We start from the raw sequence: 25,362 nt of genomic DNA, 5'->3' as shown, positions 1-25,362 counted from the left end.
CTCATAATATGTAGCCTATACCCTTATTTCCCGTCCCCTTTCAAATATATGAGGTTATTTGGTTTAATCTGCCCATTTACGAATCTTGACATACGATAGAACGATAAGACTTATTGAACATCCAAATATAGAGACTCAAAACACACAGAAAAATATAACTTTGGTGCAAACCCCGCACCCTAAGCCGTAAATGATGAGCGTTTGACCACGTTGGGACGTCAATATCATACTTTTAAAATGTGCTGGCAGTAAGAAACTGTGTTATGTTACTGTGATCATTATGTATATAACAAGTTTCATCTAGTACACCAGCCTTTTACACTTTCCCCCGGGTAAGTCTGTTCAGTGTTCACAGTGTAAAAAACGTACTATTCTTAAAGCCTGGATTTGAGTGCAATTTAACTAACTGACATCAACAAATGTACATTATGCTCATGGGAAGTAGGTAGAGTACACTATACACGCGATTATATAAATCACATTCACCTCAACCAAGCAACAAGAGAAAATGTTATGATTTCGCGCACGCGCAAGGAAGAGGGGACAGGGGAACTGAATTCTCCGGAACACCGCCGGGCTCCCCTAGTGGATTTACAAACAAACCACATCATCTGCGTCACTCTCCGCCCTGTCCGCCCTTGATGTCAGCCATTTTACATAGGAATCGAAACTCGCTAGCTAAATCAGTCTGGAATTGTGTCATAGCAAATCGAGTAGTTAAATAATTAACTGTAGCTTGCCAATTAATAACCCTTTTTGTAAGTGGGAAAATGGAGACTGATAGCCAAGTTGACTTCAGTACAGATGAATTTCCAGAGGGTTCCAAAATAAACGCAAGCAAAAACCTGCAAGATGACGGGTAAGTGTCTGTGCCCGGCTTGCTGTCAAACTCCTTGCATACCAATCAAGCCGATATGACCAGCGAGCTACAGTAGTTGGATGCAGGTTAGCTTGTGAGGTAATCCGGCGATAGATCTGGGTGGCGTTACGTGAATTAATTTCGCTAATGTGTTTAGTGTAGACACTGTAAATCTACAGCTATTAGACGTTCACTTTGGTAGACTACTACTGATACTGTACTAGCTACAGTAAAGTTGATCTAGCTCATTTAACCATGGCCATGATCGATATTAGACTCTTACTAGGGAAAAGTTTGCTACCGTTAGCTATGGCAGGTATCGCTTGCCAGCCACTATTTTTGTAGTGAATCAGTCTGTCGGAACTGCTCGGCAGTTGTAACCTTCTCCAACCCGGTGTCGTTGACGTGTCAATCAGGCCCTCCTGACCCGGTGGCGTTGTGGGCGGTTTGGTTACATTGCGGTCAACGTCAAGAGCTACTGTGTCGAACCTAAAGAGGGCAGACAATATCTGCTAGTTTGATGCAGGTCATGTCATTCATGTGGGGTCAGTTTCAAATGTCTTTGGGTTAGGGTTAGCTGTAACATTCCTCCCAGATTACTTTCATTCCAATCTTTTGAGTACAATTAAAAAGTAGACTACTTCCGACATCTCTGACGTGGCTCCTAGCTCTAGTTGAGATCAACTGCCAGTGCTAGCTCCTCACAACATGAACATAAGAATGTTGAATGTCAAAACTCATACATTCATTTTATAAATCCACTAAATTCCACATGATTATGAAAAAAAAATATGTTTGATTTGCAGTGTGTCTGATTATTTCAATGACTTGAAATGGCACGGGGAAAGGCCCTCTTAGGAAATGTTCATGTTGGTTATTTCTATTCACAGCAAGATGTTCATTGGCGGACTCAGTTGGGACACAAGCAAAACTGATCTTACAGATTACTTGTCCAAGTTTGGCGAGGTGCTGGACTGCACCATCAAAACAGACCTGATGACAGGGAGATCCAGGGGTTTCGGGTTTGTCCTCTTCAAAGATGCGGAAAGTGTAGAGAGAGTAAGTTGTAAACCACAGCCTGAATATGTCGACCGTTAAAGTCTCCTACCTCGGTAAAAAGCTTTCAACTTGATCCGAAGAAGTATATTGCCATCCGGATGTACATTGTGTGTAATTGCGCCGAATTGCAGGTCCTGGAGCTAAAAGAACACAAGTTGGATGGGAAACTAATTGATCCCAAGAGAGCAAAAGCAATGAAGGGCAAAGAACCTCCAAAGAAGGTGTTTGTAGGAGGCCTCAGCCCTGACACCCCAGAAGAAGAAATCCGGGAATACTTCGGACAGTTTGGCGAAGTAAGTTTTAAACTCAAAAGTTTTAAGCCAAAGTAATTGGATACAATTGTAGATTCAGAGACTTGTTTAAAGATGAGGACTTCCAAGATGAGCGCTCTCTCGGGTAGAAGTCTTACGTGTGTACTGTGCCGACAGATTGAAAGTATCGAACTTCCTATGGACGCCAAAACCAACGAACGCAGAGGGTTCTGCTTCGTGACGTACACCGAGGAAAGTCCTGTTCAGAAGCTCTTGGAATGCAGATACCATCAAGTGGGAAGCGGAAAGGTATTCAGAACTTCAGTGCCTTTTTAGATCATTGTAAAAACATTTGCACTAAACTCAACTGCTATACTAAATTCAACCAAACTCATGTTTGTCAAGACCCGTCGCTTTAACACTGCTGGGTGTTATGGATAAAGCCATGAGCATATGTGTCTGTCTTTGGTTGTAGTCGCTGCTGTTGACTGCTGTTGTGTTCTCCTGGTAGTGTGAAATCAAGGTGGCCCAGCCGAAAGAAGTATACAGACAACAGCAGCAGCACAGAGGAGACCGGGGATACGGAGGGGGCAGAGGAGGGTACAGGGGTCGGGGGCGAGGAGGTAACTACCATCATTTCTGTTTATGACCCATCCAGGGGCATAGGTTTCATTATACATCGGTGGGACATGGGACACATTTGAAAACAAACCTATGCCCCTGGATCCATCTCCCACCAGTCCTTGAGGTGAGGAATCCCTATAAAAAATAACTCGTTCAAAACCAGAAACGTCTACCAGAGAGTCTCTGGAGAAATGTCTTCTCATTAAAAAAAAAAAAAAAAAACCCCACTATACTTTCTCGTCATATTAACCTTTCTGATTTCTCGATTTAGGTCAGAGTAACTACAATCAGGGTTACGGCAGCTACTATGGGCAGAACTATGGAAACTATGGCAACGGATACAACCAGGGCTACAGTGGCTACACTGGCTATGACTACTCTGGCTACAACTATAATAGTTATGGTTATGGACAGGGCTACGATGACTACAATGGTAAGCTAACTTATTGATGTTGAACACTAGGCCTAACTGAAGCAGTGCCTTTCCTCAACAACTAATGTACGTCTAGACAAACAGCGGAAGCAAGTATCCTTGTATGTATTCAATAGTTTCTGGAAAAATAAATCAATATCTGTAATGCCGCCTGCCTTGGGTTTCTTTGCTCTGATGCATGATGGTCAATATCACTCTATCCAGGCAGTGCAATATGTTACTTGATAGAATAACTGTCATTGTTCATCAGTCATTAAGTCTCACTTCCCATGTCAAAGGGACAGATAAGGTTTCACACATATGGACTGCGTCGCATGGATTGATGTAAACATGCGTTCTTGCAAGAGTACTTAAGATGTGTGGGATTGTGGATGTGCACACCTCAGTTAAGAAAAGGATAGTTAGTAGTCTGGAAATGATGGTAGGGACACATGATTTGTTTTTCCATTTATAGCAATGTAGAAACTCATCAGCAAGTGCTCTCATCCAAATTCCACAGCTCTTAATTCTAAGCAGATAATGATGGTTATTAGTGTGAACAAAGTATTCAGTCTACATCGAACAGATTATAGCGGTCTGACAACAGCACTTTTAATTGCAAAAAAAAAAAAAAAAAGTTAAGCGACACAGTTTAACATGAAGCATTTTGGTAAGGTTTTGCGTTGACAGTCTGCCTAAAGTGTGTTTTACCTGTCTTACTTTCTAACCTTTGACCACCTAACCTTTGACCTCCTAACCTTTGACCTCCGTATAGGTCAGCAGAGCAGTTATGGAAAGGTGTCTCGAGAGAGTACGACCCACCAGAACAACTACCAGCCCTACTGATAAAATGATTACACTAAGACTTCTGGTAAGATCATCATTTTGAGTGTCACCTCTGGCTTAACTTAAAAACCTTTAAAGATCAATAGACAAAACAAACTTCTCCAAAACCTTTTTTGAGGGAGAAAGCAAGTGGTTACTCACACCACGCGTCCCCTTTTGAAAGATAAATCTAAGATTGTAAGAATGTCTATAGATCTTTAATTGTGTAATGCTTGTGTAGCGGTTTTGCGTTTTTTTTATTAAGCTCTCCAGAAAAAACGTTTTTCTGTAGATTCTCCTTTTCCCCTGCTTTTAAACAGGTATTCATAAGGAAATAACATAAAGAGACTTGATAGCAATGTAAACAGGTAAAGTACTGCTAAAGGGTGCAAAGTAAGGACCTATCCTTATTTTTTCCTTTCCTTTCCTAACTGATATTGTACCTTGTTTGTACCTGCCAGCGGGGACTTCATTGCAGGCCGTGTGTCACCTGACCATGACATTCTCTGGGCGTCGCACATAGCGGGCAGAGAGCACGGCATGCACAAGAAAACGCTGTCCTGTGGTATGGTCTCTTCCAACTTCCTGTACCAGCGATAAACAGAAAGAAACATAAAAGACAAAAGGAAAATGACCTTGTTTTTTTTATTATTTCTTTTTTTTTTTTTTAAGTTGTTCAGTGTTTCCTTTAACAATTGTCTGAAATGGGTTTTTTACAGGAATTACATAAAACGAAACCTTTTAAAGAGTTGTAATTAACGAATTGTTGTGTATTCTCTTTTTATTTTAGTGGTTTTGTGTTTCAGTTCTGGAGCTTCAGTGTTTTCATTTGTTTTTTTCTAAAATGACCCCCCCTCCTAAATCGCTTAAACTCATGATGCTTGCTTTTTCTTTATAGCCCTTAGAGAACTACAATTGATAAACAACAAACCTTTTTTTAAACATAGGTGTTAAAGATCATATGTAAACCAGCTTTATAACACTATTGAAGGCTGACACGTTCAATTCCCTGTTAAAAGCCAGTGTGAATCGAACACATTTTCTTCAAATCGATCCTCCATTTGAGGACTGAGGTACAGCGAGGGGCCTGCCCTATACTGTAATTTAGTTTGCTCCTTTTAAAATGGATTATTGACTAATCCAGAATATTTTGAAGCTGTTACAATTTGGGAACTGTGAGCTGGAGTGCATGAGGCTGCAAGTCGTACATATGATCTTTAAAACGGAACGGAGAAAATAAACAAACTTAATAGTTTAAAGTTGACAGCACAAGAAGTTAAACATTGAGTCATGGACGTGTTCTTTTTTTCGGTTCGGAGTTTTTGAAGTGGTCCAGAATGAGTAAATTTCTGTCTCGTTTCCTTGTTTGCAGACAGGCTGGCTGGCCGGAGAATGACCCTATACCCTGGTGGCAGCTTGGGGGAATCCTGTCCTGAGATCAGCTCATGATTTTAACAGACCTTCATTTCATTGTGTCTGATTTTTGTAAATAGTGAGTTACCCCACACAATATTTTTCCCCGTGTTCTTCACCCTCTTCTTCACTTTGTATTCTTATGAGGCTTTAAGTCTAGATTTTGTCAAGATGTGTGTCTTTATACCCTAATTTTCAGCATTTTGTCTCTATAGATATTTGGCCGTTTCTGCTAAGGGATTAATAAAGAGAGTGCAAAGCTGTCCAGACCATGACTCATTATTAACATTTGTACAATTTCAGTGTACGGTATGTAAAAAAATAATAATAATAATTTCAGCGGGAGACATTTTCCAGAGACAAATGTGAGTGGCCGTCGAGCTACATTACGCACGCTTCTCAACTCGCAACCAGTTCCACCCACCAAGCACGACGCATATGAAACTAAAGTGGATTTCAGTCTCGAGATAGCACGGATGGGTGGGATTCCCACATTTGGACTGGATCCACCGACAACAGATGAGAACATCGCCCCCTGGGTTACCCCGGGCCTCGAAACGTGTGTGACCCATGCAAAGTTGGCTAGCAAATTTGTGTTTGCCTTAAGGATAACTGGCCAAATAACTAAAAAGGAAACCTGTTTTTTTTAAGTGGTAGTTGTTGGCATACTGGCTGTTTGCTTAGCTGAACGTAATTAAGAGCGAAACCACACCGGGAAAAAACACTGCAGTCAGGTTGAGAGGAAGCAGAGTAGCTAGCTAATAGCTAATTAACTCCACTAGCTAACAAGTCTAGCTAGCTAACATCCAAACGAGTTGGGAAACCTGTGCTTTAATCGTTATCTCTTCAGCTAGCAAGCTCCATTACCATCACTCACAACTTGACAAGTCTCCACATTAGCTATTCGTTCGAAACTAAAATGTCGGAGGACCTTGAAATAGGTGATGATCCAACTCTGTTGACAATGATGGAAGAAGACGGAGAGGCAAGCAGTGAGGAACAGATGCCGACAATTGCAGAGGGCAGCAAGGGCCAGGGAGGAGGAGCAGAGTCCGAGGGATCAAAGATTGATGCAAGCAAAAACGAAGAGGATGAGGGGTGCGACATTTGATGGTGGCTAGCTTATAGCTGTAACAAACCGTGAAAATAAAGCACTAGAAATAGCCTAGAGCGAGAGCGAGTGAACGTTACCGAGACTAAACCTGCAAATGATGTTTCCTGTGGAATTTGCAGGAGAATGATGATGAAGCTGGATTCCAGCAGGCTATCATCATGGCCATTTATAAGTGACGCTGGATTCGTAATTAAAAATACACCATAGCCAGTGGAGTTGAGAATTGTGCATGGAATGTCTAGCGGTAGTCTATCGGAATTCAGTGTTGATATACAGACTGAATGACTTGGATCGTCATTTACGGAAAGTGAATTCGAAAACAACTCTTGAAATATGCAATGTAAAAACGTAAAAAGGAAGTTCTAATACATGCAATAATGCATGCAATGATACAGCAGTGCTGTATAGTTTGTACTTAATTGGTTAGTTTGTTGCTACCTTGGTCGTATTAGCTAATGTGCTGCTATGAAAAGATTAGAAAAATTTCTGTTGAAGGAAAATGTAAGTAAATAAGTGCAGTAGACTATTGAATAGGTGCCCATTGTTTCATAATTAACGATGCCACTCTGACCTCTAAACAGGAAAATGTTTGTTGGTGGACTCAGCTGGGACACAACCAAGAAGGATTTGAAAGATTACTTCTCTAAGTTTGGCGAGGTGGTAGACTGCACACTTAAGCTGGACCCAATGACAGGGCGATCCAGAGGCTTTGGCTTCGTGTTGTTTAAAGAGGCTGAGAGTGTTGATAAGGTATCGTCTCTCAATATTCAATATTTCTCTATATTTGTGATCCCGTGTGGTTTTAAAGGGTTGTATTAGGTGTAATAGGGAGTGACTGTCTTCTATGGGGTTACTATGACACCTCCAGGTCACTCAACAGAAGGAACACAAGCTGAATGGGAAAGTCATCGACCCAAAGAAGGCCAAGGCAATGAAGGGCAAGGAACCGATAATGAAGATATTTGTTGGCGGTCTCTCTCCGGACACTCCAGAGGAGAAAATCAAAGAGTACTTTTGTACATTTGGAGAGGTAGGCTGTCTAACCTTCACCGTTTTCGTACATATTTATTTTCATTAAATTCTGGCAGTAATGAAATTACTATACAGGTGCATCAAAGTATTTTTAAATGTAAATGTCATGTAAATTCGACTTTAAACTATTATTTAAGTATACTTATTTACTATATTTAACTTTAACTACACCCATACTCCATAGATGCCTAGCAGTCACAGTTGTTCTTGTTGACAGTTGGAGTCTATTGAATTACCCATGGAAAACAAAACGAATAAAAGACGTGGCTTCTGTTTCATAACCTTCAAAGACGAAGACTCAGTGAAAAATATCATGCTGAAGAAATATCACAATATAGGACTGAGCAAGGTAACAAAAAAAGAAAAGAAAAAGTTTTTCCGCAATCAGCATATCAAAGCTGTTCTGAAACCAAACAGCTTCTTCATTCACTCTCCGACTCCATGTTTGTTTTTGTCAGTGTGAAATCAAGGTGGCCATGTCCAAAGAGCAGTACCAGATGCAACAGCACTGGGGAGGGAGGGACGGCTATTCCCCCAGATCTCGAGGCAGGGGTATACGCTCAGAGAGATTCACCATGAAATTACACAAACCTTTTTACATTCATATTTAACAATTAATACATAGTGTGTTTATATGAACATTTACAGCTATTAGTTCACTAATGATGATTTGTATGTATTCTTTATGATGTTCGGTGGGTTATTCTAGTGTTATAAGAAAGTTTGTATTGCAGGGCCTAGTCAAAATTGGAACCAGGGTTATGGAAACTATTGGAACCAAGGATATGGCAACTATGGATACAATAACCAAAGCTACGGAGGATATGGTGGCTATGACTATTCTGGATACAACTATGGATATGGTGACTACACCAGTATGTAATACCATGTACGATAGCACACTAAATTAATGTATTGATTGTGTAATACCACACTACTCCCTTGTGTTATTTTCAGTTATTGATTATTTACATTTAGTCATTTAGCAGACGCTCTTATCCAGAGCGACTTACATTAAGTACAGGGACATTGTCCCCAAGGCAAGTAGGGTGAAGTGCCTTGCCCAAGGACACAACGTCATTTTGCATGGCTGGGAATCGAACCAACAACCTATTGATTAAAAGCCCGACTCCCTAACCGCTCAGCCATCTGACCCCTCTATTTAGTATTTGATGTTGCTGTCATGGTGTTGGACCATCTATTTATATACCTAAACACTTCTTACTTGTCTGTGTGTGTGTGATATTTTAAGATCAACAAGGTGGATATGGCAAGGCCCTGAGACGAGGTTCCAACCAAAACAGTTACAAACCATACTGATGTGAAGAATTTGTACAAACAGGTATGTAACTGAATCTCTCTCACCACAAACCTAAAATCGAAAAAACAACATAGTGGTATTACTTCTTTGTACCATAATTAACATGAATAATAATCCCTTTCAAAGTTTTTCACAGCACCCTGAAGTGCTTTACTGTAATGGTAACATAGAGGGCAACAGCCTTTGTGGTGATTATTCTAAGAGCTGGCTTTCGGCTGTCTCTTTTGCACCATTTTGTAACTGTAAAGTTAACAGGTAAAGTATTGCTATGAGAGTTAATGGATGTCAAAAACTAAAAGTATAAGAAAGTATAAGAAAAAAGAATTGTTGTCTCCTAACTGACATATACCTTGTTTGTACCTGCCAGCGGAGGTTCCTTGCAGGCGATGAGCTGACTACACGATACTCTCAGGCCCGCTCAATGCGGACTGGGCACGAGAGGCGTACGCTCTCGAATGCTGCCGTTTGGTATGGTCTTCCAACATCCTGTATCAGCACCGTAAACAAAGTGGGATATACCCATCTTTGTCATCTTGCTTGACATTTAATTCCTTCGATTGTTTCGTTTTTTGTAAATATTTTAAATACTCGTAAATTAATGTTTAATGTAAATTAAATGTCGTTTTTTACAGGCCCCTACTACCCCCACAAGTAATTGTAAAATACGACAGAGAAAATAACTATTTACTTTTTAAAGGATACTTCTTCTCTGGACTTTCCAGTTTCTAATCTTACCTGTAATGCTTGCTTTCTTTATTTAGCCCTCGTAGCCGTAGTAACCAGTAGTCCATGAGCTTAAACCTGGTTTGTACTTGGATGCCACTGATGGAGAAATGCGTTACTTTTGTACTTGTTTACTGTTTGTGTTACTGACAGCGGTGGGAAAAGGCTTCTCTTTTATACATTTTTAATTTTCCTCTAACAAATTCTCTTCTCAATCTTTTGGAAAAACATGGAAGTACAATGTATCCGGAAATTTGCATGTAATGCTTAACTTAACTTGTATATATATATATTTTTTACCTATTGAAGGCTTCCTTATTGATTTTGTAGTTGCGTTTTGATTCTTATCGCACCTCAGGATTTGTAGCTTATGGACCCACTAAATGTTAAAGTCATTGTTTTATTGTCTTTTCATAATGAATTAAAGACGGGGGATTCCTATTTTATATTGTTTTTGTTTTCTTCAACTGTACCGTCATAATAGACTGTTTGGCTTGTTTGTTTTCTGCAGGCTATGAAGTGATTGGAAGCAGTCTTTCGATGGAGCATTGGCGGAAGACTTGGAAGTATCCAGATAACATGACGGAGAGATTATGGGAAACATCCAGCATTATTAAGTAGATCTACCGTTCGAATCGACTTTTATTCAATGTTGTTTTTGTTTTGGTTGCATCTTATAGCTTCATATTAACCATCATATTTGTCACGTGTTAAAAGAAACTATCACAACAGATGTATTTGAGGATTGATTCATTATTCAATGATTCAGATGTTCTTTGTGTCCTTTTTGTCAAGTGCTCAAGTGAACCCAAGATCGGTTTGGTCATTATCATAGACATTTTATATTGGTATTATTATAATTGTATTAATGACTAATTATTTAAAAAATAACAAATTGAAAGAAAGTTATACAGAAATGCATATATAGATTATTCCTCTCTTATTAGTTATATTTTGATATGCTATGGGATAAAGTATACACACCATGCCAGACATCCTGCAAAGCATTCAAAACAATAAAACTATAAAATTCACTGAAGAGGTCTTGGAATGTGTCTCTGGATCCTTGAATTGAGTCTTGATCAACGACTCCTCTACCCTTTTGAGTCCTGCAAATGTATTCCACTGAACACTAGTGCATTAGAATAGTGACAGATTAGCATAGCGGTGTACAAAGGGATGGTTTTACAAAGTTATACAAAATAAAACATAAAATTTAAAGAATGCACACAGCTTTAAATTATGAAATGTATCATTACATGACCACAGACTGAACATGTCATGTCACACATCTTTAAAAAGAACAAGGTAATTTGACTATTGCTTATTTACATGACGTACTGAAACATCCCCATGCTGCCTAACAGGTTGAACCCGTTTTGGACTTCTGAATCCAGGTTTACTTAATTACACCAGTGGCAAATAGGATGATGAGGATGACGGCAATCACCACTACCACTCCGATGATGATCATTATCTTTGTATTCTTCCACCAGTATTTCCGGGCAACCCTTGTGGATGTCCGTTGGAAAGTGTCAGCCTGAACAGAAATAAATCAAAATATCTGAAATGTGTAACATAATAACTACACATGTATGTTGCATTGTCTGATGTTGTGACATGTATATATTAGCACACATATGAAAACACCTTGGGAATACAAGCACACACCCTTGTTAACACTCATTCGTCTTCTCAATACTCACAGATGATCGAAGGTCGTCTGTTTTGTCAATTAAGTCATCTAACTTCTCTCCCCTTTCCAGCACTTTGTTGATGTTGTCTTTGAGAATAACTTTGACCTCGTTGACTTGGCCCTGCACTTGATCAAGCTTCGCTGGGGCTGACGGTTGAGCGCTAGCGTCCGCCTTCAAATCAGAAAGAGAACGTGAGAGATGGGGTGGGGGGGTTGGGGTAGCTTAACCCTTTTGCTGGCTTCGGGTCATTGTGACCCTCCTTTTGCATCACGACCAGGCCCCCTGACTGACAGGGGCCCCCAAAAATTTAAAAACCAATAACTAAATTTTTTCATGGGGCCCAAAATTCCTGGTGGCGCCCCTGACCAAGACAGTGGGTCACAATGAGCCGAAGGCAACACATGGGTTTAAAGATGTGATGAAGTCATGTTACTGCCTAGTTTTCAGTGACAGACGAGACGAAGAGTCAAAAGAAGTAAAAGAAATGATCTGCTAGCTGACCAAATTTAAGTAAAGCGATCTGCAAGCAAAACAATCAAATATGGTGTTATCAGTCCACCATTCCTTTATTGACTCTCTTCACATGTCTTCCTGACCTCCTTCATAACAGCTGACTGGTTTACAAGTATCAAAGGTTCTTTTAAAGTCACAGACAACCTTGTTCTTGGTCAAGTATTGGTATGATAAGTCTCATGAAAAAATCCTTGTACAATCAGCTGTTCCTTGTTCTTAGTTTTAAACTTTTTATACATTAGTGTGTTAATGATTAGGCCATCTCTGTGCTTCTAGACATATAACAGCTTTAAGTTTTACTTGACGTCATTAACAAGCAACACTCACCATGACTGCAAAGTTCCCCCCTCTACCTCAACGCACAGAAATACTCCAGTTTAAGCCAATGTTTTACTAAAGCATATTGTATGATCTCACTAGTATACTCACTAACAGTACAGAACAGTATTGCTCTAGCGTCAATATGCTGTTCAAAAGTAGACAGGTACAGGTGTCTGACCGCCCCTCCCTGTCTAGTTACACATTAACTAACTGATACTGCATGGAAAGTTTGCCATTGGCCAAAACAATCTGTCATCTAACATAGAACTAGACTTAGTAGAATGGACACAATTTGCTAACAAATCTGTCGTGTTTGTTATTTAGAAATGTCTGGCTTGTGCCCTGAGTTATCGAATATAGAGAGAATAAGAGATAAGAGAATAATGAACTGCATTGTGGTAGCCTGCTTAGCCAGCAAAGAAGAAAAAAAACATGCTTTGACTGAAAGTATGCTCTCTGTCAGTTCTACTTCTCTGTCTGGGGAACGAACCATCAGCTGTCCTAGCACATGATGCAGGTCAGCATTGAACTCATTGGGCTGTGCAAAGGCCACTCTCGTAATCAGAGGGCTGTTTGTAAACATGCTGCGTATCTAAAAGACAATACAAAGGGGAAGTGGCTCGCTTAGTCTCATGAGCATCGCACCGGTACAGTATCAGTAAGAGGCGGTTGACATTAGGTGCGTTCGACTTCATGCAGCGCCGGTGTCGTCTGCAGCCGCCTGCAGCCCGGCTGACTTGAAGCAGCCAATGGCATTCTCAGATTCAAGGCAGCCGGCTCCAGCCGGCGCTGCTTGAAGTCGAACACACCTATTGATTGGTGTCAATGATTGTACTGGCCTTATTAAGAAAATGGTGGGCCCTCTTAGACTCAAATCCAAGCTCCGTGACACAGACATAAGCAACCCCATCTTCGCAAAGAATGTGGTATCTGAAACTGAATTATCAAACAAATATATTAGAAACTATCGTATGTGTTGTGTATTGTATGAGAGCTTGGCACGAAATCAATTAATATTTTTGCCTGAATTTGCCTACAAATGCTTGAGAAGTAACATTGTGTTTGTGCCTTATGCTGTGTGATGCTTGAGTAACTTTTCCTTTTGACATATAGGCCTACATCAAATAATTAAATCTACTTGAAGGAGTTGTTTCAAACTCATATTGCACACTAAATAATTGAATAATAGCCTACGAATGAATGTTCTCACCCCTCAATTAAAATACTTTTTCGATACAGAAATCCAGGCGACAGCGGTCTGATTAAACTCAAGGATATCTCCTAAAACTCAGAGCACACGGTAGAGGAAAGCACACACAAAACATTCGAGGCAAAAACATTTGAGGTGAAAAATGTCATGGTAAAATGTTTTTTTTTAAATGAATTAAACAGTAAAATTCCAATTCCAATAATTAGTATTAGTATTAAACAGAATACATTCAAGCATCAGATATTCAAATCGAACCAAAATAAGGCTGCTCAACCCAAAAATGATCACACACTAACCTGAAATGCTCCACCTCTGAACGCAAGGTCAGCAAGTATTATGTTGCCTCTTGCTATACACGAGTACACAATTGGCATGGTCTGACTGGTGACAAGATACATGCAAAATTATGAACCAACGTTTTTGTAAAGTGCAAATTACTGTGATAACTACATAAATGTTTCAGTAGTTCTTGTCAGGGTACTGTAAGTGTGAAGCTGCTGCTAGTCTATTGTACTGGTAGTGCTAGCTAACTTTTCTAGCCGACTCACCTATTTTGGGGAAATTACAACGAACAAGCCAATTTATTTTTTGGTATTGCTAACGTAACATTTAGTCGTCCAATGTATTTAATCCGACATCATGTCCTTAAACACTTCATGTTTTTTGTTTTAATGGTAAACAATGCTGTTATTCTACCTACAGTAGTTTGCGTTGTTAAGCAATATCTCACGAGAATATTAACACGGCTTTCATGGAATGCCTCTTGTCCAATCACATGAGTTGATCGGAACTAAGCTAACAGCTGTAAATTAAGCGGTAGTTCACAACAGGCAGTGGCTCTTGGCTTTATTTCACAGCTCCCCTTCAGTGAGCCAATACTTTACAATCAGTTAAAAATAAAATATAAGTATCAAATAATTGAATCTACCTGTTGGTTGTCATGTTTGGTCTATCAAAAATACAGATTTTTGGGGCAGGAATGGCTGTGTAGTGTCAGACAATATTGCATCTTTACAAGTAGCCTAGATATGTATAGCACGGGCACCAGTCTTCATAGGTATACGCAAGTATTCATTCACTCCGTTTTTCACATGTATTCCCTCTTTATCATTCATTGTTGGAAACTTGTTCCTAACTGCATCCATCAGGAACTGTCGGAGGTTGATTGGCAATGCCCATTTGCCACTCGAACCATCCCAGTCGGTTTTCATTGCCCACTCGTTATATTTTTCTTCTGTTACTGCCAAACGGAAGAGAAGAGAGGAGTACTGGTCACTGCAGCCCCAACTAAGCTTGCTGATCAATTGTTCCACGTCAGGGGTCAGAACAGGAATATCAATGTCTGGATGGACGTTTCTTCCAACTAAGGGGGAGCACTGCTCTGTACGTGGATCACTACCGTCCGGACTGATCGGCGGCGGTTGAATCGTCATTCCATTATGTTCCTGGTTCTCGGTCGATGCTTCTTCCTGCATCTCGGTCGATGCTTCTTCCTGGTTCTCGGTCGATGCTTCTTCCTGCATCTCGGTCGATGCTTCTTCCTGGTTCTCGATCGATGCTTCTTCCTGGATCTCGGTCGATGCTTCTTCCTGCAACTCGGTCGATGCTTCTTCCTGGATCTCGGTCGATGCTTCTTCCTGGTTCTCGGTCGATGCTTCTTCCTGGTTCTCGGTCGATGCTTCTTCCTGGTTCTCGGTCGATGCTTCTTCCTGATTCTGCGTTGATGCTTCTTCCTGGATCTCACCTAGCGCGGTCCAGGTCTCCTCCATTGTCAATTGGCTGTCGTCCAACGCTTTCCTGGTCTCTTCCAATGTCTTTATCAGTTTGTTTGTTGCCAGCTGCACCTCTGCCCTCGGAGACGGGTCCTCCCTTGACTGCCTCTTCAGCTGATTCCTCAACTCTGCTTTCTTAAGTTCCACCGCATCGATGGTTATTGGTGTATTGATATGGCTGATATCAGTGGCCTGTATATAAAAAATATATATAAAAAAACAAACATACACATATATATATATATATATATATATATATATATATATATATATATATATATATATATATATATATACACACACACACATATATTTGCACACAAAAATGTTTGAAATACAGAATATACTGTATGATATTAACTCACCGCTTTCTTTGCAACCATTTGTTCTCGTAGTGTTAGTAGAGCCGTTGCTTGATCTGTTACCTGTTGTTCGCAGACACGCTGCATGTGCACAGCACAAACACGCTTTTTAGAACATCATTACAGGTATACATTTATTTACGCATTTCTTAAAACCAATAGCATGCTTTTGTCTGTATTTTTTACCGTAAACATTTGAAGGAGCAAAACTTACCGCTCTCTTTGGATGAGTAGCCACCTGTTGTCTATCAATGCACTGCAAATTCACAAAGACATTTGTTTCAGTACACACATTGATATGCATGCATTTGAAACTAACAGAAACCTAACAGTCTTGTTAATCTTTTCTAAACTCGCTAAATTTTCAGAGCTTCAAAAAAATAGGGTTTCGAAAATACAAATCTTTGTTTACAGTTTACAGGTTTTACGTTTGCAAATCTTTATGACCCTAATTTACCTCCGTGGGAGAGAAACCTTCTCTAGGTCGTTTACATCCAGCCAGCTTCCTGACGACAGCTCTCTCAGAAGGGTCACACCGCTCTGCAACCAGAGTCCAGCTCCCACAGTTGGTACAACGGACAACAATACATGCTGGCATTACCAGTGTCCTACCTAACTGCTGTTTGGGAGAGGCACATGACTAGACAGCTTATAAAACTGTAGCTTACGAGAAAAATATTACAGTACAAGCCAAGCAAGAACTGGAGTTAACGGCACCTCCATCTCACCAGTGGGGATGTCAGCCTCCAAGTCCATGGCCCCCGGCTCAGATGTGCTGGGGGGGTCCACAGCCACTGGACCCCCCCCTCGCTGGCTGCTGGACGCAGGGTTGGATTCCTCTGCCCAGTTTAGAGGGGTGGAGATCGCCTCAGACTCCAAACCTCCACTGTAAGTACTCCCCTGGTCTGAAACGACAAACAGAATACACACACTATGTACACATACACCTATTTACACACTATGTACATATGTAAACCCAGAGGAGGAAATGATCCTGACTGACCATTCAAACCTAAGTGGGTGAAACTAGTTTTCCTTACCTCCATGGGAGACAGGTTTGCCCTTCTCAACTTCCTCAACCTCCTCAGCGATGCCCTGTGATTGGACGAGTGGGTCATGTGTGTCCTTGGACTGTGAGCCACTCGGGGCAGACGGTAACACCACAGGCACAGGGACCTGGCAGACAAAAACATACACCTCACTAACGTGTCCAGCGTCACCAGATGGCATCAGTGACATTGTGAAGCATCACACCGGCACAACATACAGGAATGGGCATCGGCATGGGAACAGGCGTGTACTGGGAGTACATGTTCATCGGCACGGGTATGAAGACTGGCACAGGGACGGGAAGTATCACCACTTTCACCTTCTCCTCGTTTAAAGTGGTGGTGAAACTACACCCAGAGATGCCTGTGGACATAGAGAACTAAAGTTAGGACTAAACCTGAACATAAACTACCAAGACGTCCTCCTGACTAGCGGGAGACTGCAAGACAGCCTGCTGGCATGTCCACGCCCAGGATGCTGAATTAACACTGGATATATGATGAGTTAACGGTGTACAGTATAACGTGTGGCCAGTGGAAGTGGCGTGTGTTCTTGTACCTGCTGGTGTGTGTGTGGTCTGGGTTGGGAGGTTGCACAGTGTCTCCTGGCTGTGTGTGAAAGGTCGACACATGATGGCCTTGTTCTTCATGTCCCAGTGATGAGCCACAGCGTCTGTCTCAGTGCTGTCCTGCACACATCCACACCAAAATGTTTACAAACCTAGAAATGAATTATTCTGACGATTTGGTCATGAAAACACAACCGCAGAAAACTACACCACATTCGTTCAGTGTGTTCGAGAATACATCAATCGAGGATCAACTTATTAAGAAGTTAGTTCCAGGTAATCGGAGATCATCAGTACCTTATGCGAGAGTTCAGGCCTGGAGGAGGGTTCCTGGAAGCAGCTGTTATCTAGCGTGATAGGCCCAGTGAAGCGTGAGGCAGAGAGGGGGGTGAGGCCCTGCTGTGGCTGCTCGTACGGTCTGGACGAGCCTGGGGTGGACGCACAGGGCGCTGCGGAGGTCTGGCTGGGAGCGTCAGGGTGACCAGGGGCAGCTGGCCAGGAGGAGGAGAGCGGAGAGAGGCCACAGGGGGAGGAGCCTGTCCCTGGCAGGTCAGGCTGAGGAGGAGCCAGGGGATTGGTGGACGTGCCTAAGGGGGAGGAGCCTGTCCCCGGAAAGTCAGGCTGAGGAGGAACCAGGGGATTGGTGGAAGTGCCTGAGGGCAGGGAAAGACAGTTATGTTTCTGTTTCGACATCACCAAATACAACAGTCGTCACACAGAAGCACAGAGTTCTCATCCGTTTAAAAAGACAAACATCCGTCAGTTTAATTAAATATGAATGCAATACCACAAGGCAGAAATTTAAGATCGCCATTTTGCTCCCCATATCCTATCCGTAACCCTTGGCTGAGGAACTGTGCATACCAGAGAGAATGTGTTGTGGAGGCCGGCTGTAGCTGACACAGGTGGAGCTGCAGTACAGTTTAACCTTGCCCAAGGGGTCGTTGCTCACCAACATGGTGGACACCATCGCCTCGTTACCACAGTGACTACACTTCATCAGCTTGGAGCAGGTCTACAGGGGAAGTCAGAGAAGGGGTGATCAGGGTTAGAGAGCTAGCATCTACAACCATTCAGAAATCTGTCTTCTGGACCGCCGGAGATGCATCGCTACCTGTTTATAGGTGCTGATGCAGGTGGGACTGCAGAACCTCAGGTTGACGTCTCCTATGATCAAGTTCTGGCATCCACTTCCTTTACTGCTGCAGTACATGCCACAGCTCTCACAGAAGTTTATGGCCAGGTTGCGGTTGCAGCGCCATGTGAAGAAACAGTAGTCGCTGCACAGTTTATGGACCTCACCGTGATAGATTACCTCATGTAGAACCTGAATGAGGAACAGGGGGGTGAGGGCAGGTTTGTGTTGCGATGGGAGAGTGTGTTGGTGAGGGTGTTTAGAAGAAGTCTTTACCTCGTTGGACTTCTTGCAAATGCTGCAGAAAGGAAGTTCGGGGCCAGGGGGGTCAGTCTTCTCTTGGAAATTGAACGCAAACAGGCAGACAGGGCTGCAGAAGTCTAGAAGGTTTTTGTCCACCACAACACTGGGCACATTCATAGGGTTATCAATTTCCCTGCAAGGTTTAGGGGCAAAGAAAAAACGGTTTAATTTACCCATATAACGCAAATGAGAGCAATAGCTTGCAAGACACAAAAACAACACAAAATATTTTTGGCCACTAGAAGACACCAAAATGGACAGATCTTGAGCCATAAGAATTCTGTGCTACACACACAATCAGATACATCAGTGTTAATATGAGTCAACTGCTTTGATTTGCATCCTGCTCTTTTAAAAGCACAACATCATAAGTTGGATCATCTCAAAATAAGAATAAACAATAACAGATGAGGTACTTGAGGCACTGGTGGCAGGGCCGGGCCGGGACGGTGGGAGGCAGGAAGCCAGTGAGGCAGACGGTGGAGCAGAACAGCTGGAGGGAGCCCTTCTTCTGGAAGGCCGTCTGTCCCTTTAACAGCACCTTGGAGCAGCCGCTGCAACTGATGTTAGCAGAGCTACCGCCTCTACCAGGGGGGGGCAGAGCCAGGGGAGGAGAGGGAGGCTGGAACAATGTGGCTGGAGCCAAGCTCCTCCCAGGAACAAATATGGAGGGAGTGTGGGTGGTGGGACCTTCAACTGGATGTAGAAACAAAGTTCGATGCTCAAAAGTAGCATAAGGTACCATTTAAGCCCACCCCTCTATTGGATAACCAGGTTGAACAGAACTTGCAGTGCTCAGACTGTGTGAGCGCTGGTCTTCACTCTCACCACAGGGGGCGCTGTACGACGGCCCTCCTCCCACTGAGTACACAGAGCTGATCCTAAACTCATCCTGCAAAACAAACAACACGCTCAGTAAAGTCTCTGACGCTCCCGGTCTAGTTTAGACCATTGAAGGCCTGAATGAGAGCCTGACCTCCTGGTTCTCCAGCTCCTCTTTGACCTGTCTGCTGGAGGACTGAGGCAGCAGGGCTGCGTCGTAGTCCTCGTCTATCGGTTCATCCTTAATGTTGATCAGTGGCGATGTGGGGACCTCTAATGGGATGCCACCACAGTCTGACCTCTGTGGTGAGAGGCTTTTGGAAAAACACTGAAATGATAATACTATATTAGATACACATGCGTCGTTAATTGCTGAATTGTTCGTTCTAGTGAATACTTGAGATACAGGTGACACTCACCTCCACTTGGTGACACGGTGGATCTCCTCCTCCTGGATAGTTCACAACAGCTCCATCTTGTGAGACACACAGAAAAGGAGAAATAAGATCCCTTGACCTAAACTCACAGTCACAGCGTAGTTAGAGCGTGACAGACAAGACTCCTGGAATCAGTCTTACCGAGGCTGTCAGGGGAGGGAGTGGGACTGGAGAAGGCCGACACTCTCCTGTCCCCCAGCGTAGCCAAGGGAGACCTCGAGAGGACAGCGCGGTGACCCGCTGGCTTCATCACGGTCACGACCAAGGTCCTTGTCATCTGCTGTCCATGTAGTTGAGAGACAATCGGACTGATGACATATGTCTCTGAATAGATACCTGTGTTACTCTGTTGGGCTCAGGGGCAGATCTACCGGGCTGGCATGGGGTGGCAATTGCCACCCTAAAAATAGCCTTGCCACTCCGGCTGCCACCCCTGTTGGCAGCTTTGAAAACAAAGAAAAGTTGTGGCTCATCGGACATTTGCAAGAGCGAATTTCTAATATCCCACTGCAAGTGAATGCAGCACTAGACGACTCCAACCACTAGACGACTCCAACCACTACACGACTCCAACCACTAGACGACTCCAACCACTAGACGACTCCAACCACCGTCACCACTCCGCCAAGTCAGACATTTGCGAGAGCGAATTTCTAATATCCGAATGCAAGTGAATGCAGCACGAGACAACTCCATCCACCCTCCCCACACCGCCACCGAAGTTGCTTTAATTTGAACACAAGGAAGGCGTGACCTGACCATAGAAAGCTCCAACTCAAGGAAGTAATTGTTGGCACGGACAGCAGACCACACTGGAGGAATGAGGTGTTAAGCAATTATCTATTAACGACTAAGAATAATTAGAAAAGTGCAAGGCTAAGTTGCAACGTTACTTTTCCTGTTGAATTGAGGTTAATAACGTTAACTTGTGAATGCTTTGGGAAAGCAACAACAAAGATGACCGTGGTAAAGTTAGTTTGAAGTTTGATATTCAACATGACGCCCAGTAGGCTATTGTGTTATTTTAACTGGTGTTTAGCACTGCTACGACCAGCTGCTTAGCTAATGCTTTTGGCTGCCTAAACTCGTATGTTTAAGGACCATCAACGAATTACAAATTTCCAAAGACAAGAGCTTTTCAACAACATGAACTAGGAGCGTCAAAATAATGTTAAACTGTTGAAGATGTATACATTCATGCTGCACAGCCTTCATTTGGTTAATTTTCATCTCAGGTTATACATTTTTGAATTTCTTTAATTCAAAATAAATCTTCAAACTTCAATCGTTTTTGGTCATGTGACCTATAATCCTCAAATTAATTTCAGTGTTCACTGACTGTTCATACATGTTGCACAGCCTTTAGTTCATTCATTTTTATCTCACACACTTTTGCCACAGGGTACCACCCCTCAAAATCTCCTGCCACCCTTTTGCAACCCCATAAATATTTTTCTAGATCCGTCCCTGGTTGGGCTGATGGAAATAGTGAAGGGTTTGTGCAGGGTTCTCCATTGACCAAACAACCAGAACTATGTCGATGAGGTTTTTGATTGGCTAGTAGGTGGCATTTAACTCTGTAACTCGAAACAGCTCTCAACTGGGCAGAAAATTTACCTCCGTATGCCTGCGCCTCGTCCGTTAATTGTATATAGTTAGCGCAACAAGTTATCGCTTAATTCTCAGCGTGAGGAACACTATGCGTGTGAAATAGTTGAAATGCGTGAGTCTCCTGTACCTCTGCAAGTCTGTGCATGCCAGCATGCTTAGCAAAAGTGTATGTATATTAGTGTGGCAACCCCAATATTCAAAGTCGGGTAGCATAGCAGCATTCAAGGTGTAAAATGTGACTTGATAACAAAAGTATTCATTACATGTGGAAATATATTGGTAGAAATGTTCACCTCAGATATTCCAAACTCTTCCAGTCCCGCCATGTTTGTAGCAGACTGTCATCCGGCGCAGGCGCTTCATGGACCTGTACAAATCTGTAATGCACGCACAATCGATCCATCGAACAATCATTCTCTGTACCATGTCCTGCGGCCCCTGAAATTACCGTAACGACAATTATACGTGTATATTCTACTCATTTTACAAGGTTGTATTTAAGCCAGTAACTAAACTGGAAAAGGAAAGTGCTCATTTGAAATAGGAATATATATAGAATAGAATCTAAATATTATTTGTTTCAGGTTGGTCAGAACTAAGGTTAGTAAATGCGGTTACAAGCGATTCATAAATGTACCCCTGTATTACAATCACATCGGTACTTTGTCAGTGGCGTACGCACACAAATAAACCAACAACTGGACACTAAATTCGTTAAAACAGAAACACCGTGGGTTAAGCTTGTGAGTATCAAATATTTTAATCTATAAATATTTCTAGCTTAAAAAATTCTGAATCAAAAGCCGGCAAGAATTTGCAAGAGATGCTCGATAGTCGACATTGTCGTTGACATTTTGTTCTACCGTCTCTTGTCCAAGGAGAGAGGAAACGCATAGCTTTGACGTTATGGCCGTAACGGCTGGAAGAGCTATTGGAGCTGGAGGACCAGCCTCGATTGCTCGGTTCCGCGGTGCACTGGTTGGCGCGGTCCTGGGAGATTGTGTTGGTGGGGAGTTCGAAGGTGCAGAGGAGGTTCCCATGGATCGCGTTTTGCAGCATCTGAACGGACTACAGGATGAGGATCGTGGCGAAGGTGACGGTGAAATCTAAATTGCACGAAAATCTTTTCCCTAGTAGACTATGTACGAATTACGTTAGATTCAGTCAAATGTCTCACGGTGCTTTTGAACCTGTTTCAGGCCATACGTGACTCCGCTCCTCTTCTGGAACTAGTTAGCTAGCTAGCTATATAACTAGGTATTTTGAGTACCGATTTAGTTAGGCCTACATTAGGCTACTCTACACTTACAATACACGACAATATTGTCTGTCATGTCATCCTCAGGTATTCTGCAGTACAGTGACGATACAGCCATGACACGGTGTGTTGTGCAGTCTTTGCTGACCAGGGCAGGGTTTGACGAACAAGACATGGCCTACAGGTAGCTAGAGATAACCGTCCTCAGGATTTTGGCCATTACCTAAAACCTGTTGTGTTTGTACTTAACGTCCAGTTGTATTATTGGCCTAACGCCAGTAATGTAGGGCTAAGGAATATGTACAATGAAAAAGGCTGCTTTCTTGTCAACAGCTTCGCCAAGGAGTACAGTTTATCTCCAGGGCGAGGCTACGGTTCAGGTGTAATTCAGGTGTTGAAGAAGTTGCGGGTGCCAAAATTGAATGACGTCTTCCAGCCAGCCAGGGCTCAATTCAACGGACGCGGCTCCTTTGGGAATGGTGGGGCGATGAGGGCAGCCCCTTTCGCCCTGGCCTTCAGAGACCATCGAGACGTCAAGCGGGTGAGGGATTAGGGGTACAGGCACTGTTACTCGGAAAATTTTGTGAAAAGTATTCCCCAGCACTGCTAATGCTACTTTGAAACCCAGCACAGTACTCCATATGACACAGTTGTTTAACAACATCCTGTTTCTCCATTAGAATTCACATCCACCCACCCCTTATTTCTCAATAAACAGTGTTGGCTTTATAATGTTGTCTCTCTCTGTCTCTCTCTCTCTGTCCCTCTCTCCCTTCCTTTCCTCACATAGTATGCTCGACTTGGAGCCATGTTGACCCATTCCTGTTCCCTGGGATACAATGGAGCCGTTCTGCAGGCCTTGGCAGTGCACCTGTCCCTCCAGGGGGCGCTAGACCGGCCACACAAGTTCATCAACAGGCTCATTACGGAGATGGAGGAAGTGGAGGCAGAAGAGGCGTCTCGCCAGGATGCCAGACTGTACGCTTCTTCAAAACACCTAGATGGTCTATGTCAATATGTGAAAGGCTAGATAGCTGCCTAAACTCTGCAAGGCCTGAAAAACATTCCCTTTAGCTTCCTCGGTGACGACTGCAAACGTGACCAACTGCCAAATGCCAGGCAGTCAGACTTCCTTATATGTATTTAGTCATTTATATTGTATTTATTTACAAGACACCTTTTATCCAAGGCAACATACAAATAGTGCCTAAAGAATGTAGGATGGGAAGTACATAGTTCTAACAGTATTTCTGTAGTTGGGGAACGGTCTGTATTGTACCAGGCACAGATTATATGTATTATATACTACACACGTACAATTCTTTGTATTGTATATGGAGATGGGTGAACATTTCTTTGTCTTGTTTCCCCAGGTTGAAGGAGTCTGAGTTTCCGTTCTGTGACCGTTTGCACAGAGTGAAGGACCTGATGGAGAGGAACCAAGTGAGCATCGAGGAGGTCATATCTGAGCTAGGTCAGTGTGGGCTCACTTAGAAAACAAATAACACTGGCAAATGTGTTAGTTTGACCATTCAGCCTTGACTATGAACTAACTATATTATTTGTATTTTAGGAGGTTTACTATATTTCAGCTTATCATAGATGTAATGTAATCTAAGTTATGTGTACTTATGTTATTTTATGCCAGGTTCCTTTGCGTTGTCTTGTTCTAATAATTTCAGTGCCCAGTCTGACCCTGTGTTGTTCTGTGCATCTGACAATAAAAGACTTGAACATCCATTCAAACCCCACTGAAAATTCACTCTGCATTAGAATCTCGGTAACATCTCACGCTTTGCTTTCCCTCCCCTTGTCGACAGGGAACGGCATTGCTGCTCTGCACTCTGTCCCCACGGCCATCTTCTGTGTCCTGCACTGTCTGGAGGTCCGCGAGGGCCTTCCAGAGAACTACAGGGGCATGGAGAGGACAATGGCCTACAGTCTGGCCCTAGGGGGGGACACAGACACCATCGCGTGCATGGCGGGAGCCATCGCTGGGGCACACTACGGCGTGGACGCCGTTCCCCACGCGTGGCGACGCTGCTGCGAAGGGGCAGAAGACGCTGATAGGAGCGCCGAGCACCTGCACAAGCTTTACCACCGGCCGCCACCAGAGGGAGACGCGGGCACACGGGGCAACGCTGACGATCAGTCACACGCCAGCACACAGCCTCCGAGCGCAGAATAGATTTTCGGGACTAATTAGCTTAATACATACATGCATACACACCACTTTTGTATATATCTTCTCTCTCCCTCTGATTTTTGACCATGTGTGAACAATTGCCTGTAATGTGAACGTAACATGAACTTCCCATGAATGTTCCTCTTTTTTTTATGGAATATTTAATAAATGGCATATAATGTCCAATAGAATTGTAAGCTATACTGTTTTTGCTGACAAGTCTTAACTGTTAGTACTGATGTCTTTCTTACTATTCCCTGTCAATTGCTAAATATACAGTTAAAAGTTACATGACATAAAACCTATCCTAACACTTCAGAAATGTTTTTTTTTTAATATTGAAATCCTAATCCTACCGCTTACTGCTGACCAAGTAACCTACACTCAGCAAAAAACATGCAAGACCTTTAAAACCCGGAAACGAAAGCGCAACCCTAACCCTAAAGTAAACGAGTGAAGCAAATTCCATGATTTGCTTCTCAGTA

The 25,362-nt window shown here is 42.7% G+C and overlaps 5 protein-coding genes across 17 annotated transcripts; 3 read left to right on the top strand and 2 right to left on the bottom strand.

The window, feature by feature from the left end:
- Window positions 1–611: 611 nt before the first annotated feature.
- Window positions 612–5,706, top strand: hnrnpdl (heterogeneous nuclear ribonucleoprotein D-like). Of its 2 annotated transcripts, XR_006955892.1 has the most exons (9): window positions 612–859; window positions 1,750–1,918; window positions 2,050–2,211; window positions 2,347–2,478; window positions 2,681–2,792; window positions 3,065–3,226; window positions 3,981–4,076; window positions 4,492–4,595; window positions 5,403–5,706. XR_006955892.1 is itself a non-coding variant. In XM_047017820.1 (8 exons), the coding sequence occupies exons 1-7, from the start codon at window positions 771–773 to the stop codon at window positions 4,049–4,051; spliced, it is 897 nt and encodes a 298-aa protein (XP_046873776.1). In that variant the 5' UTR covers window positions 613–770; the 3' UTR covers window positions 4,052–4,076; window positions 5,403–5,706. The 2 variants fall into 2 exon arrangements, 1 of the variants encoding a protein (XP_046873776.1); XM_047017820.1 differs by lacking the exon at window positions 4,492–4,595 and having other exon boundaries at window positions 613–859.
- Window positions 5,707–5,800: 94 nt separating this feature from the next.
- hnrnpd (heterogeneous nuclear ribonucleoprotein D) lies at window positions 5,801–10,836 on the top strand. Of its 9 annotated transcripts, XR_006955891.1 has the most exons (9): window positions 5,961–6,541; window positions 7,139–7,307; window positions 7,426–7,587; window positions 7,807–7,938; window positions 8,048–8,141; window positions 8,324–8,464; window positions 8,842–8,931; window positions 9,278–9,378; window positions 10,145–10,836. XR_006955891.1 is itself a non-coding variant. In XM_047017815.1 (8 exons), exons 1-7 carry the CDS (start codon window positions 6,363–6,365, stop codon window positions 8,907–8,909), a joined length of 933 nt encoding a protein of 310 aa, XP_046873771.1. In that variant the 5' UTR covers window positions 5,961–6,362; the 3' UTR covers window positions 8,910–8,931; window positions 10,145–10,836. The 9 variants fall into 9 exon arrangements, 8 of the variants coding, with proteins under 8 accessions (XP_046873774.1, XP_046873771.1, XP_046873772.1 ...); XM_047017815.1 differs by lacking the exon at window positions 9,278–9,378 and having other exon boundaries at window positions 8,324–8,452; XM_047017816.1 differs by having other exon boundaries at window positions 8,324–8,452; window positions 9,278–10,836.
- On the bottom strand, window positions 10,367–14,404 carry si:ch73-234b20.5 (uncharacterized protein LOC449923 homolog). Of its 4 annotated transcripts, none has more exons than XM_047017823.1 (6): window positions 14,303–14,404; window positions 13,671–13,755; window positions 13,375–13,445; window positions 13,004–13,100; window positions 11,340–11,501; window positions 10,367–11,173 (listed from the first exon to the last, which is right to left on the bottom strand). In XM_047017823.1, the coding sequence occupies exons 1-6, from the start codon at window positions 14,314–14,316 to the stop codon at window positions 11,033–11,035; spliced, it is 570 nt and encodes a 189-aa protein (XP_046873779.1). In that variant the 5' UTR covers window positions 14,317–14,404; the 3' UTR covers window positions 10,367–11,032. The 4 variants fall into 4 exon arrangements, with proteins under 4 accessions (XP_046873779.1, XP_046873780.1, XP_046873777.1 ...); XM_047017824.1 differs by lacking the exon at window positions 14,303–14,404 and adding an exon at window positions 13,923–14,070; XM_047017821.1 differs by lacking the exon at window positions 14,303–14,404 and having other exon boundaries at window positions 13,671–14,070.
- Window positions 14,405–15,246: 842 nt separating this feature from the next.
- Window positions 15,247–22,029, bottom strand: LOC124466132 (zinc finger MYM-type protein 4-like). Its single transcript, XM_047017810.1, has 18 exons — window positions 21,728–22,029; window positions 19,965–20,103; window positions 19,806–19,861; window positions 19,541–19,714; window positions 19,393–19,456; window positions 18,981–19,260; window positions 18,538–18,697; window positions 18,241–18,453; window positions 17,991–18,141; window positions 17,424–17,779; window positions 17,117–17,246; window positions 16,776–16,921; window positions 16,549–16,684; window positions 16,226–16,413; window positions 15,966–16,048; window positions 15,723–15,764; window positions 15,512–15,589; window positions 15,247–15,338 (listed from the first exon to the last, which is right to left on the bottom strand). The coding sequence occupies exons 1-17, from the start codon at window positions 21,758–21,760 to the stop codon at window positions 15,568–15,570; spliced, it is 2,373 nt and encodes a 790-aa protein (XP_046873766.1). The 5' UTR covers window positions 21,761–22,029; the 3' UTR covers window positions 15,247–15,338; window positions 15,512–15,567.
- Window positions 22,030–22,079: 50 nt separating this feature from the next.
- On the top strand, window positions 22,080–25,123 carry adprs (ADP-ribosylserine hydrolase). The gene is made up of 7 exons (XM_047017811.1): window positions 22,080–22,177; window positions 22,313–22,527; window positions 22,780–22,876; window positions 23,026–23,233; window positions 23,483–23,670; window positions 24,066–24,166; window positions 24,513–25,123. Exons 2-7 carry the CDS (start codon window positions 22,341–22,343, stop codon window positions 24,878–24,880), a joined length of 1,149 nt encoding a protein of 382 aa, XP_046873767.1. The 5' UTR covers window positions 22,080–22,177; window positions 22,313–22,340; the 3' UTR covers window positions 24,881–25,123.
- Window positions 25,124–25,362: the final 239 nt, after the last annotated feature.

The sequence above is a fragment of the Hypomesus transpacificus genome, unplaced genomic scaffold, assembly GCF_021917145.1.
Source record: "Hypomesus transpacificus isolate Combined female unplaced genomic scaffold, fHypTra1 scaffold_84, whole genome shotgun sequence".
Lineage (NCBI taxonomy): Eukaryota > Metazoa > Chordata > Actinopteri > Osmeriformes > Osmeridae > Hypomesus > Hypomesus transpacificus.
This window is presented reverse-complemented; position numbering and strand designations above follow the sequence as displayed.